The sequence below is a fragment of the Manihot esculenta genome, chromosome 15, assembly GCF_001659605.2.
Source record: "Manihot esculenta cultivar AM560-2 chromosome 15, M.esculenta_v8, whole genome shotgun sequence".
In the NCBI taxonomy this organism is placed as follows: Eukaryota; Viridiplantae; Streptophyta; class Magnoliopsida; order Malpighiales; family Euphorbiaceae; genus Manihot; species Manihot esculenta.
In genome coordinates, this window is record NC_035175.2 from 8,451,977 (window position 1) to 8,464,915 (window position 12,939).

At 34.7% G+C, this 12,939-nt stretch overlaps 2 protein-coding genes across 5 annotated transcripts; one reads left to right on the forward strand and one right to left on the reverse strand.

The window, feature by feature from the left end:
- Window positions 1-1,853: 1,853 nt before the first annotated feature.
- On the reverse strand, window positions 1,854-2,228 carry LOC110601986. Its single transcript, XM_021739417.1, has one exon. The coding sequence runs from the start codon at window positions 2,226-2,228 to the stop codon at window positions 1,854-1,856; it is 375 nt and encodes a 124-aa protein (XP_021595109.1).
- A 3,377-nt stretch (window positions 2,229-5,605) lies between these two features.
- LOC110601864 (serine/threonine-protein phosphatase PP2A-2 catalytic subunit) lies at window positions 5,606-12,154 on the forward strand. 4 transcript variants are annotated; one of them, XM_021739234.2, is made up of 12 exons: window positions 5,613-5,967; window positions 7,587-7,643; window positions 7,795-7,878; window positions 8,421-8,492; window positions 9,612-9,683; window positions 9,840-9,880; window positions 10,779-10,845; window positions 10,977-11,168; window positions 11,259-11,348; window positions 11,426-11,533; window positions 11,620-11,698; window positions 11,821-12,154. In XM_021739234.2, exons 1-11 carry the CDS (start codon window positions 5,875-5,877, stop codon window positions 11,683-11,685), a joined length of 942 nt encoding a protein of 313 aa, XP_021594926.1. In that variant the 5' UTR covers window positions 5,613-5,874; the 3' UTR covers window positions 11,686-11,698; window positions 11,821-12,154. The 4 variants fall into 4 exon arrangements, 3 of the variants coding, with proteins under 3 accessions (XP_043807131.1, XP_021594926.1, XP_021594925.1); XR_002485895.2 differs by having other exon boundaries at window positions 5,615-5,967; window positions 11,620-11,735; XM_021739233.2 differs by having other exon boundaries at window positions 5,617-5,967; window positions 11,620-12,154.
- The last annotated feature ends 785 nt before the right edge of the window (window positions 12,155-12,939 follow it).

Below are 12,939 nucleotides of genomic sequence, written 5' to 3' on the forward strand. Positions count from 1 at the left end.
GAGATTTTTTAGGCTGTAGACCTGCATCTACAACTCATCTCTTTACCCCTGCTCTTGCGCCTTCCCTGGCTTTGGTGTCTGTGACAGGGGGCTCTTGCTCCATAGCATATAGGATGTTGATTCCCGCTAAAGCGTCGGCTCCTGCCAAGACTCCTCCTGCTCCCAAGGAAACTCTTAAGGAGCCCATCACGCTCAGGAAGTCGGCTGAGAGTAGCTAAAAAAAAAGCATTGGGACTGCTCTTTTGGATGTTCCACCTATCCAAGCTGTGGGAGCTGTCGTGATTGGAGGCGGGGCTGCCAAGCGTACTCGAACTTCAAAACCTACGATCGAGGGCAGGGCTATTAAGTGCAATCGGAGCTCGAAATTTGTTGGAACAGCCCCTTCTCCCCCTGTTGATAAAGGGAAAAAGGCAGTGGAGCACCTGTCATCTGCCTCAGACAATGAATTATTTAACACCGCCGAGGTGACTGTTGAGTCCACGCCGGTCTCTGTGGTCAGGATGTTATGCTAGAAGATATTTGAGGGGTCTCAAATGCTTCTAATCCCCGCTTTTTGGCCTTCGTTAGCCATCTGGCATGCTCCACCAAGCAACAAGCGGTCTTCAACTCACGCTCCATGGAGGACCTTAGGGATAGTTTGAGGGAGACGTGCCTCATGGTAAGTTATATGCCCTCTTGAGAACATTTTTAATATGTTAGCTTTGTTAACCTCACTTTGCCTTTCTGTGGCAGGTTTTTGGTGTGTTCATGGAAATCGACACCTGAAACCGATCCTTCCAAAGTTTAGTGGAACAGCGTATCGCTAAGGAATGCTGGGATGAGAATATAGTTGCTACTGGTGAGGCCCACGAGCACATTATAGAGTTCCAAAGGCAAATCAAGTACCTCACCAAGCAGTTGGGGGAGATGAGGGAGGGGGTCGTTTCGTCTTCTCAACCGATTTTATGGTGCCAATGGTCTTATTCTGAGACCGGTCACCTACCTCATTAAGGACTTCATTTTCTCAACTGATTTTATGGTGCCTGCAATCTTATTTCCGAGATCAGTCATCCACTTTATTAAAGTCTTTATCATTTACTCAGAGGTGTTTTTGGAGTAGAAGAAATAATTTTATTTAGATTTTCGATACAACAATTACACTGTACATATTTATGGAAAATACTTTTTTAAGTGATGGATGCTCCAAGCATGAGGTTCTGGGTTTCCCTGCAAGTCTTTAATTATGTATACTCCTGGTTTAATGACTTTAGAGATTTTGAATGGGTTGTCCCAGGTTGGTACTATTTTTCCAACAGCAGATCTCTTTCCCATGGCTTCTAATCTTCTTAGGGATAGGTCCTCAACTTTCAAGTTCCTCTCACGAGCTTTCTAGTTGTAATACCGAGCTACCTTCTGCTGATAAGCGACTGTTTGTACATGTGCTTCATCTTTGATATCCTCTAGGGCATCTAGGTTACTTCTTAATTTCTCACAATTAGTGCTTTCATCATTGAATTGGATCCAGTGAGTAGGAATATGTAGCTCTACGAGGACTACAACTTTTGTCCCAAATACCAGCGCGAACAGTGTTTCCCCTGTTGATGTTCGAGATGTGATCCGGAATGCCCATAAGATGCTATGCAGTTCAGCTGTCCAATTTTTTTTAGCACCATCTAATCGTTTTTTCAGCCTTTGGAGGATAGCTCGGTTTGACCATTCGTTTGCGGATGAGCTACTGATAAAAACTTGTGCCATATAACCCATATTTCTTGTGAAATCTTGAAAAGAGTTACAGTTGAACTACTTTTCATTATCTGATATGAGCGTCCTGGGTATCCCGAACCGGCAGATAATGTTGTTCGACACAAAATCTATCACTTTCCAGACTGTGATGGTGGGTACGACCTCTGCTTCGGGCCATTTAGAGAAGGGCCAACTATAGCCACAATTACAAATCTCTTCTGCTCGACCGTCTTAGGGAATGACCCTAGAATGTCTATCCGCCATTGTGAGAATGGCCTCGAGCTTGATATATTTAATTGTGGTGTAGTCAGGCTGTTGATGGCCTTGGCGAACCTTTGACAAATGTCACATCTATTCACCAATTCTCTGGCTTTTTTCTTCGCTGTAGGCCAGTAATATCCTTGCTGAAAAATCTTATTTGCCAATGTGGTTGCTCCCTCATGAACTCCACAAACCCTTGGTGCATCTCCTAAATTAACCTGGATGCCTTTTTCGGTCCTACACATCTTAACCATAGGCTGCACTTCCCCTTCCGATATAGGGTTCCTCTTACCGTTTGATAATTGACAACCTTAGCTGCAATTTTTCAAGCTTTTGCTTTGGCTTCAGGCAATTTCCTGGCCTCGAGGTATTATAGGTATAGGTTCATTCAACTTCGTTCTTTATCAACTTGCATGATGGAGGCTGACTTCTCGAAGGTAGAGATGTCGATTTGTTGTACATACACTTCATCCGGGAGATGCTCTAGCTCTTACACAAACAATTTGTTGAGCAAGTCTGTCTCTTTGTTTTCTTCTCGAGGTATTCTTTGGTACTTGACAATGATACCTTGCTCCCCGAGCTCGGTTTTCAGAACTTGTAATTTAGCTAAGTACCTTTGCATGAAGGGGTCTTTTGCTTGGTATACTCCCGTTATTTGGTTCACTACTAGCTGCGAGTCGCTGTTTATTATGAGGTCGGTTGCCTTCACTCCTAAGGCTATTTGCATTCCATTCAGAAAAGCTTCATATTCTACCATATTATTAGAGGCCGAAAAATCCGAAGTACAGGGCATAACATACTTTAAACTCAAAGGTGTATTTTGGTAAGTTTAGTATGGTTTGCCTCTCTCTTGCTTCCTTTATTCCTTTTCTCTTTTTTTCTTTAGTGACATGTAACCGCCATTCTGTGTTTGTACCCTCCTGTCACAGTCACGTTGGTCGTACATACAGACATACTGTATAATTTCCCATTGTCAAGTGGCCATTTAATTATATCCGGCGCAATGTGGACATTATCTTGGGTGTCACGGAATTTATTGTCTCACGAGACCAGAGGGATAAACATGGTCAGACTTTCCATGCGTAAACTCGAGTTCGGTCCGACTCATCAAAGTGAAACTTAGACTTGCATGTGAAGTAGATTTATGTATTAGATCTCAGTAGTGTTAAGGCCCGGTCTTTCCAACACGGGCTCAATCAGGATTAGAGTGTCCAGGCCCAGCTATCATCATGTTTCATAATTTTTATCCACTTTACTTTTTAACACATATTAAAAAATATAATTTTTTTATTAACTTTTCAATTATACTCATTTTAAATTCATTAAATTTTATTAAATATTAAAAAATATTTTAAAATATTTTATAAAAATAAAATAAAATAAAATTTTATTGATCAATTTATATATTATTATAACCTAGGTGAATAATAATTTTAAAATAATTAAAAAAAAAGATTGAAATTATAGACTGAGAGAGTAATATTTTTTTAACGTTACGATTAAAATTATTTTTTTGAAAACTGTAAAATATATTTCACATCAAATATTTTTAAAGTATAATTTATTTTTCCCACAAGGAGGCTTAGATTGTAAAACTTTTGACTCAAGACGTCCTTGTTGGGTTCTTTAGATTACATATATATATACACACACGTTTATATATAATGAAAATGATTTCCAAACCCGTAGAGGTTAGTGGTATTTGTTTTAAATCGAAAAAATCAATTAAATTGAATTAATTTAAAATTTTAATTTAATTTTTTATTTATTTGAGTTTGATTTTTAATTTTAAAAATTTTAATTATTTCAATTTGATTCGATTTTAATTAAAAAAAAATTAAAAAAATTGAATCGAACCGATTAGTGATAATAATATGTTATTTTCAATAATATAGAGAAATTAAATTATATTAAAATTAAAATATTTTAATTAAATTTTAAAATATTAAAAATAAAGTGTAAAAAATAAAAAATTTATCAAAAATTAAAATCGATCAAACCGAATCAAATTGAATCAGACCGATTCAGTTCAATTTGATTTTTAATCAAAATCGATTTGATTCAACTTTTATAAATATTAAAATTTTAATTTTCAATTTATTTAATTTGATTCGATTTTAAACTGAACCCCTCATTTTTCTAATGTCTAATCGGCACATTTCAAATGAGCTTTACAAGTGTATTTTTCATAATGATACAAGTTTTCGTATACCTCTGTAGGATTTTTTTTAATATAATATTTTTTGAAAAATAGCTTATTTTTCATATTTCGTGGGGAGGATGAAAAATAAATTAAAATTATTTTTACTTTCCGGATTGTATTAAAAATATTAATCTTTATTTGATTTAAAATAATCTGCAAAATAATTAAACCATAAAACAGTAAATTGCTGCAGTCACCGTAGCATAATAAATTATTAGGGTGTTAGTTGTTTATGCTGTGAATTACAACAATTAGTGCTAACAAGTCAATTCATCCTATATTTTTAGAACTTATTAAACTATTTAGTATGAGTAGTTCATCATACTATTTTATTTTTGAATATACTATGATGTTTGCATTTAAAAAAACTTATCGAAAAATGGGATATAAGTCTATAATTATAAATCGAACTCAAATTTAATAAAACAACTAATTTAATTCAATATTTGAATTCGATCAAATTTAAAAAAATCTATCGAATCACCGATAGCTACAATCGACCACAATAAAAATAAATGAAGAAATTGATGGGAGAGACGAATAAACATATTCAATCACTGTATTGATTTTAACAATAAATTGCACAAAAGATTAATCCAAAATTATACAAAAAAATAAAAACAAACAATCAAAATCAAAATAAATTCATATTAAACATCGATCAACCTTTCTACACCAATCACTATTAAAAAATAAAGTCATTAAATATTGACATCAACAAATTGAATATTTTCTCCCAAACAATTATTACGAAATGTTTACTCGTAGGTGGAAAACCATCAACAAAAAAAAAAATCCACTCAATACGTATCTAACCCTAAAAAAAAACTCAAACCAAAACAAGCCTCACAAAATTATACGTAGCAAAACAAGAAAGAGGCGTCGAGGCAAAGGTCCCTCCTTACCTTTCGCTTTCTTATTTGTTCTCTCTTCTCTCTCGACTTCCTAGACAAGGTTTGGGGGTAAAAAAGTAATCTCTTCGTACTAATTCATTATCGCTGTCATTATAGTTGATCTTTTTAATATGTTAACTTATTATTAATATTTTAAATAATTATTTTATCTAATCTAAATACTCTTTTCATTTCATTATTTTTATTTTTTTATTATAAAATTATTATTTATTATTATTTTTTAGACTATAATAATATATTAATTATTATAATTTTATTTAATTTTTATTTTTAATTATCTTTTAATATTTAATAAAATTTAATTTATTTAAAATGATATAATTTTAAAATTAATAAAAAATTTATATTTTTAAATATATATAAAAAATAAAATAAATCAAAATTATATGACAGAACAAATAATATATAAATTATTTGTATTTAATGTAAAGTTTATTTGAATATAAGTTTAGAACGCAAACAATTTACATTAAAAAGAAAAAAGAAAAAGAAAAAGAAAAAGGTGCGGTGGTTATCGAACAAAACAAGACGGGGAGAGCGCTCTCCCTCTATTTCTTCACCACCGCTGATGCCTTTTCTCTCTCTTTCTCCCCCCTCACTCTCTCTCTCTAATTATTCCATTTTTTTTTTCTCTCTCTATAGGAATTCGAAGAGAGTGAATTCTAGGGTTTAATTTATTTTTCTTCGGGAGAAATAATCTAGGTTTAGGTCAGACAATATAACGAAAAATCGAAGGGATCTCGATCTCTAATTAAATAAAGAAGCAACAAGAAGATGAGCCTGGATTCGGTCCCTTCGAACACACATGGAAACCTTGATGAGCAGATTAATCAGCTCATGCAGTGCAAGCCCTTATCTGAGCACGAGGTATTCCAAATCTTCGATTTCCATTTTTGTTTTCCCATTTTCTCTTGGATTTTTGGCTTAATTTTGTAAAATTTGTGGTCTTTTTTCTTGGAAATGAGCTGGATCCGTAATGGTTTTTAGAGAGTACGTCGGTTAGGTCGGGGAATTTGTTAATTTCTGGTTTTTTTTGTCTTCCATTTTGAATATTCTGATTTTTAGGTGTTGGGGGTTAATTTTGAGGGATCTGGAGGGTGATTTTGAGGGGATTAAGGAATTTGGAGCTGATTTGGCTATGAAAGAATTAGATCCGTTGATGGGTTCTGATTTTGAACTGCTTCAAACTATATCTGAAGGCGTGGTTAATTGAAGCGAGACTCGAGAATTTTTGCTTACCAGTTGGACTCCTTAAGACGCTGTAACCAAACTTATAAATACGTTGATCGTTTTAACTTGAAAATAATACCCGTTAGTTCGATTTTGGGGAATCTAGTCTTGGACGAGTTGCTAGAGGCTGATTTAATGTCGGTGATTTGGATAACTTGTTTTTGTTTTCGAGATGTATGCTAAAGTGCCGAAATCTAGGACTCTAGTGGAGCTATCATGCGTCTGGTTCAAGAAGTTTCTCTCCTCCTCCTCCTCCTCCTCTTTTTTTTTTCTTTTTTCTTAAAGCAATCTCTTCTTTTCAATCCAATGGCGGTATATTATTCGTCTCTGTTTTTTAAAGGTTGCTTGTCATTCCATGAAGATGTCTCCGTAAGCTGGGATTACTTTTCTTCATAAAAACATTTGAAGAAAACTGAAAGATCTCCAAGATTTCTCTATTCATAAAAACATTTTCTGGTGCAATTTCACTATATATCTATTTCAACAGCTTTTATTAATTCCAAGGGGGTTATTAACTATCCATGATTTGTGCTGAATCGGATACTATGCTTTCTGAACATTTTGGTTAGAAGATCGGTAGGAATGAATGCTTTGTTAACACCATACATACTCAATTTCATCTGTTAATGGCATGGGTGGAACATTGTTGAGTAGAATGATTTGGGATCCAGTGGATGTCATGAGATTGAAGTCAATCCTGCTAAAAAAGGCAGTGGATTTTGGCCAACTTGCGTTGGTTGCAGGTTGGATCATACATCACTGGATGCAGGTTGCAGCTTTGGTTTTGCATATGAGGAGTCTGCATCCAAAACCAAAAAACAACTCCACCTAAGTGAAATATTTTAATTTTTGTCGAAATGACGAAAATAATTGTATAAACTCACATAGAAAGATGCCTGGAATGAGGGGGTTTAAGGTTTGATTGAACTTAGTGGGACCACAAAAGCAGGAAAAATCTCCATTGGTTGTTCATTGATTAGAATAAAACATGTACTGCTGTATCTGTTTTCTAGATTCTGGATACATGAGTAGTTTCTGCAATAAGCTATTCACCATATTGGATGAGAGCTTTTACTTACCAGCCTGTCTTTTGTGATATTGCAAGTTGATATCCTCACATTTGCATCCTTCAGTTTCCTTCTAGTTTGTCATTTATAAATGATCATTTTTTCTCCCTGTGGAGTAGAATGTCTTTCGTTATATGCTTCAAATTCTCTCAGGGGTAATCTTTTGTTGATTACACTTTTATGATTTAGGTAAGAACGTTATGTGAAAAGGCTAAGGAGATTTTGATGGAAGAAAGCAATGTTCAGGTAGTCTTTTGTCTTTTTAATCACTTCCATGTGTTTTAATTGTGGTTATGCATCATACCTTCTCGCTTCATACTTTATTGCATAATCAATGATTGATTTGAACGTAAATTGACTTGTATGTTGCTAATCTTTTTGGCATTCTGCTCCACAGCCTGTTAAAAGTCCTGTTACAATATGTGGTGATATCCATGGTCAATTCCATGATCTTGCGGAGCTTTTTCGAATTGGAGGAAAGGTAATTCTTAGCTCTATCATTACCTGCTGTAATGTTTGCTGAGGAATTAATTATTAGAGCTAGTGTTGTTGTTGTTCCTTTTCTTTTTTACTTTTCTTGAATTAGCTGTTGGTGTTGCAAGGTTCACTGCTCTCTGGGTTTTTCTTCATAATCAAAGAACCTCCATACATTTGGCTCACAGTGCTTCATTTGTTGTTCATCTTTATTCAACTGTTTATATTATTGTATTATTTTATTTTTACATTGTATGTTGCAACCACATTTATGTTTCCAGTTATTGGTGTTCCCACACATTGTAAAGGGACTGTTTTTAACTGCCTTTTTATGGTCTGTCTATGTTGGCAATAAGCAGATATTCCTTGATCTATTGTTGACCTTTTCATTTTTTGCATTATAAGAGAACTAATATATCATCTTTTGCATATTGGTGTCCAGTTTCCTCTGTGGGTTCTAGATCTTATGTTTTTACCTTCTTTTCCTGTTTCTAGTGGATCATCAAATAATTTTGATGCAAGTTCCATTTTGATTTTGGTTTGTGGTAGTGTCCAGATACAAATTATTTGTTCATGGGAGACTATGTTGATCGTGGCTATTACTCAGTTGAAACTGTGACTGTAAGTAGAGTTCTCAGTCCTTTACTTGTGTTTTTAATGCAACTTTTTTTCCTCTATTTTTGCTTGTGTTATTACTTTGGTTAGCAGAATGCATGTGGGAATTGCAAATGAAATTTTATTTCTAAATTATGAGGTAAATTATGTAATTTTTGAGTATGAAATTGTAGATAATGGCATGAAATAAGAGAGTATGTTTGCATGTGACTTCATTTGTTCTGTTCTTGCTTATACTAATCTACTTTTCTCGTAAAAATAAATTACTTTTCTTGGTTAAATTCACCTTGTTATCATTCTCATAACAAATTCAGTCATATTCCAACTTGCTATGCTTGTGTACATGGAGTTTGAATTATGACTCCTAGGTAGCATTACCTCTAGGTGTTCCAATCAGGCTTATTGCAGTCTATGATCACGTTTAGCAGAGTTTTTACTTGAACCCTTTCATTTAAAAAGATTATTTATCAATGACCACCAACTTTTACTATGCTTTAGTCCTTCCATTACAATGTTGCAGATTTAGTCCCTGTATTTAACTTTGAGAAACATTTTAGTCCTGAGTTTTCAATTGTCAAAATTCTTCAGTAGTTAAATCTTGATTAATTTAAATGTTGTTGCATCAAGAAGCCGAGGGATAGAAATGTGCAAGAATAAATTAAGTGGAATTACTAAATTTTATATTTTTCAATGTTGATTTTCTAATTCACTTTGAAGAACTGAGGATGAGTGTAGTTTTTGTTCAATATCAAGGGGGATTTTGTAGTTGGCCTATAATTTGGTGCATGAGCCATGGCATGTGGATGGGAGTGCTGCATGATGCATACCATTGAAGGGCCTTTTCGATTTTATGTGGTGTTGATTTTGTGGGTAATTGCATTATGTGAAAAAAATGGAAGGGATTTTGTTGTATATAGCGTGTTATATGCTATGGCATCATAATCCTTAAATTGGTGTTTCAATTTATGGGTTGGGGTTTGGACTTTTGATTGTTGTGGAAGAGAAATTATTAAGGCATGCCAGATCCCACAATTTTTTTTTCTCAAATTTATTTTGTTGAGTTCTCTTCCTGTTGAAGCTTTTCTCTTACTGCAACTGAATCAGCTGATTAATTTATTTATTCAGCTTTTGGTAGCTCTGAAGGTGCGCTATCCTCAGCGAATTACTATTCTACGGGGAAATCATGAAAGTCGTCAGGTGAGCTTGAGATTGCGGTCTTAGATGTATTACAGTCTATAAACTGTTTCATACAGCAGTTTAAATTATTCTGATATCTGAGTTTCCATGCCTTTTAAACTGCATGTATCCAGCAGAATCTTTCCTTTGATGATGAATTTCTGTTTCCTCTTTCAGATTACTCAAGTTTATGGGTTTTACGATGAATGCCTACGGAAGTGAGTTCCTCTGAATTCATGTTGTTATGGAGTGTTCAATAACCTGTAGTTTGAGTATTTCCTCATAATGCTGTGTTGTTTGTAGCTTGATGTTTCATGTGGAAGGCTTCGCATGAATGTGGTTCCTTCATGACAATTGTGTCTTGTGTGTTTCTCATGTGGCTTGAACATGGGCGTAGGTAGGATAAAGTGATTCAGAATGTAACAGGCTGCATATTAAAAGCAACATATATAATGAAAAAGACAAGGGGGCAAAAATGGGGTATTTACAGAAAGTGCGATCAGTATGGGGTAGGCATCTCATTCATACGTATGCTACATGCAATATCTTATCATATGCTGTTGAACCATTCGGTTTTGTTTGTTTTTATTTCCTTCTATATGTCAGCATGATTTTTTTTCCATGAATTCGTCTTCTTCTATGGTTTCTCCATTGCATTTTCCTGTTCTTCTGCTGTCCCGTGACCTAATTTTCTGTTAGGTCTCCAAGCAGTTGAATACATAGTTGAATAACATATTATTATTTGAGATACTTGAAATCCTTAGTATGCAACTAGATAATCTAGTTTATATATGCATATATGGGAAAGGTTTTCTTCAGCTTAATTGGCTCATGGGTCCTTTTCTTTATAGGATAGCATGTTGAATAAATACAGCAACTTTACTAACAAGTAAATTGTTCAAAGTGCTGAATATGGATGATAAATGAGTGAGTGTTTAACAGAGTCAATAATCTGTTATTGTTATGGGAAAAAACTTGTGGAATTTTAATGATGTGTTTTCTCATTTCCGGAGAACTTTTGAAGTTCTGTTCATATTTTTATATTGTTCAGATAAGTTAGCAGCTTTTTTATTTGTAAGTTTGCACAAATAATAATCTCTGTTGTATTTTTTGCAGATATGGCAATGCCAATGTTTGGAAGACATTTACAGATTTGTTTGACTATTTTCCACTGACGGCATTGGTGAGTACTGGGTATTATTGGAGTCTGGAGGTGAAACAAATAAATATTAGTTAACAAAATATTTAACCTGTTTAGTACAATATTTGTGTTTAATGTTCAGAATTTGCAATTGCCATATGTTCTCTTTGAAGGTTGAGTCAGAGATATTTTGTCTCCATGGTGGATTATCCCCTTCCATTGAAACCCTTGATAATATACGTAATTTTGATCGTGTTCAAGAAGTTCCCCATGAGGGTCCCATGTGTGATCTTTTGTGGTCTGATCCTGATGACCGCTGTGGCTGGGGTATCTCACCAAGGGGTGCTGGATATACTTTTGGACAAGTAATAGAACTTTCCCTCTTTTCATTGCCATTCGTTGTTTCTCCAGGAGCATGAATCTTTTCAAAATATGCTAATTTTTATTTTTGTTAGGACATATCTGAGCAATTTAATCATACAAACAACTTAAAGCTGATTGCCAGAGCTCACCAGCTGGTCATGGAAGGGTATAACTGGGGCCATGTAAGGTTCTGTTTGATAATTCAATTAGTTTGTTCGAGTTTTGGAAGGTTGGTTAATGATATCAATCATGTTGACAGGAGCAAAAGGTGGTTACTATATTTAGTGCGCCTAACTATTGTTATCGATGTGGTAACATGGCATCAATATTGGAAGTTGATGATTGCAAGGGTCACACATTCATTCAGGCTGGTCTCTCTGACTATTGAGCATGTATGGTTCCACGATTTTAGTTCTTAACTAATGGTTTGAAAATTGTCAAATCTATATGCAGTTTGAACCTGCTCCAAGGAGAGGAGAGCCGGATGTCACCCGAAGAACACCTGATTACTTCCTATGATTTAAGTTGGAAGGTAGTCATGAATCCCCCTGGCTAATGCCTCCTAGCTGGTATACATATTGAGGGCTTTTTTCAAATTTAAGATTATAAACGCAATGGTGGCCGTTTGGTGGTGAAAATCATGTATAATGGCAGGTGAGGCTCCTTGATTTGATTGTTAGTATTGATGATGCTTTGGCTCTACAAGAGGAAGCAGTGGACCTGGGGGGCAATTGCTGCGTATGTAACATTTCCAGCAAGCCATGTGGCATCTTTCATCCCATTTCCTTGATTTTGTTTTTTGTTTTTTTTTTTTCTCCTTTTTTGTAGAAGGGATCTTTTTGGTATCTGTAGAGGGACAAATGAGTGGACTCATAATGGGTGTTTCTATTTTATTTTTTCACTTTTAATTCCGTTAGTCCTAATCAAGTGTTCTCGAATATCAGCTTCCGTCATTTTCTACATAATTTTTCTTGCACATTTTGCCCAACTATCTTCCATTTTCTTTTTTTTTTTCCTTTTTTTTCTGAAAAAAAAAATTAACTGTAACTTTACTCCCTCTTTTAAATATTGGCCAATGTTTTTGAAAAGAGACTTGCGATTTAGTATTGCCATTAATAAGTTACTCCCTCTATCGTGAAGAACTCGTTAAAGTCCCGACTTTCGCTTATGGTGATTCCGTGGCTCCTGTCATTTCATACTAATCAATTCTGCCACGAAAAGACTTAACTGCCCTTTATCCTCTAAGCGGGTCATAAGCCATCGTCTCTCAAGTCACCCATTTTCTCCAAGGCCTCCCTAGTCAACAAATCAATTAAACCCACTGGCTCCGGTCGTGCTTGCGTTGGATGAGGCCCTTTTACTAATGAACCTGCTTATCCCATTACTGCCACCTAAGCTTTACAGTTTTGTCATTTTAACATAAATTCCACATTATCCTGTAGAAGTTCTTGGAGATTATTTCTTTTCTTTGTCACGCTGATGAACAACTCCATTGGCAGCAACCTTTTTGACTTGAATCTGAAATTAGAAATTGTGCTTTGAAGTTGTATCCCCCCCCCCCCCCCCCCTTTTTTTTCTTCTCTCGGTAGTTAAGCATTTTTTTTTATTCATGTTCAGATATTTCTGGATCTATTTTTGTTTGTGAATATCTGTTGAAGTTGAATGAATTTGTGTTTCTTGAAGCATTTGTTTCACATCGTTTTTTCTTTATTATGTGCTGTAGTATTGGTGTTATATTTTTATTAAAAAAATATTGATTAAATTTTATGACCA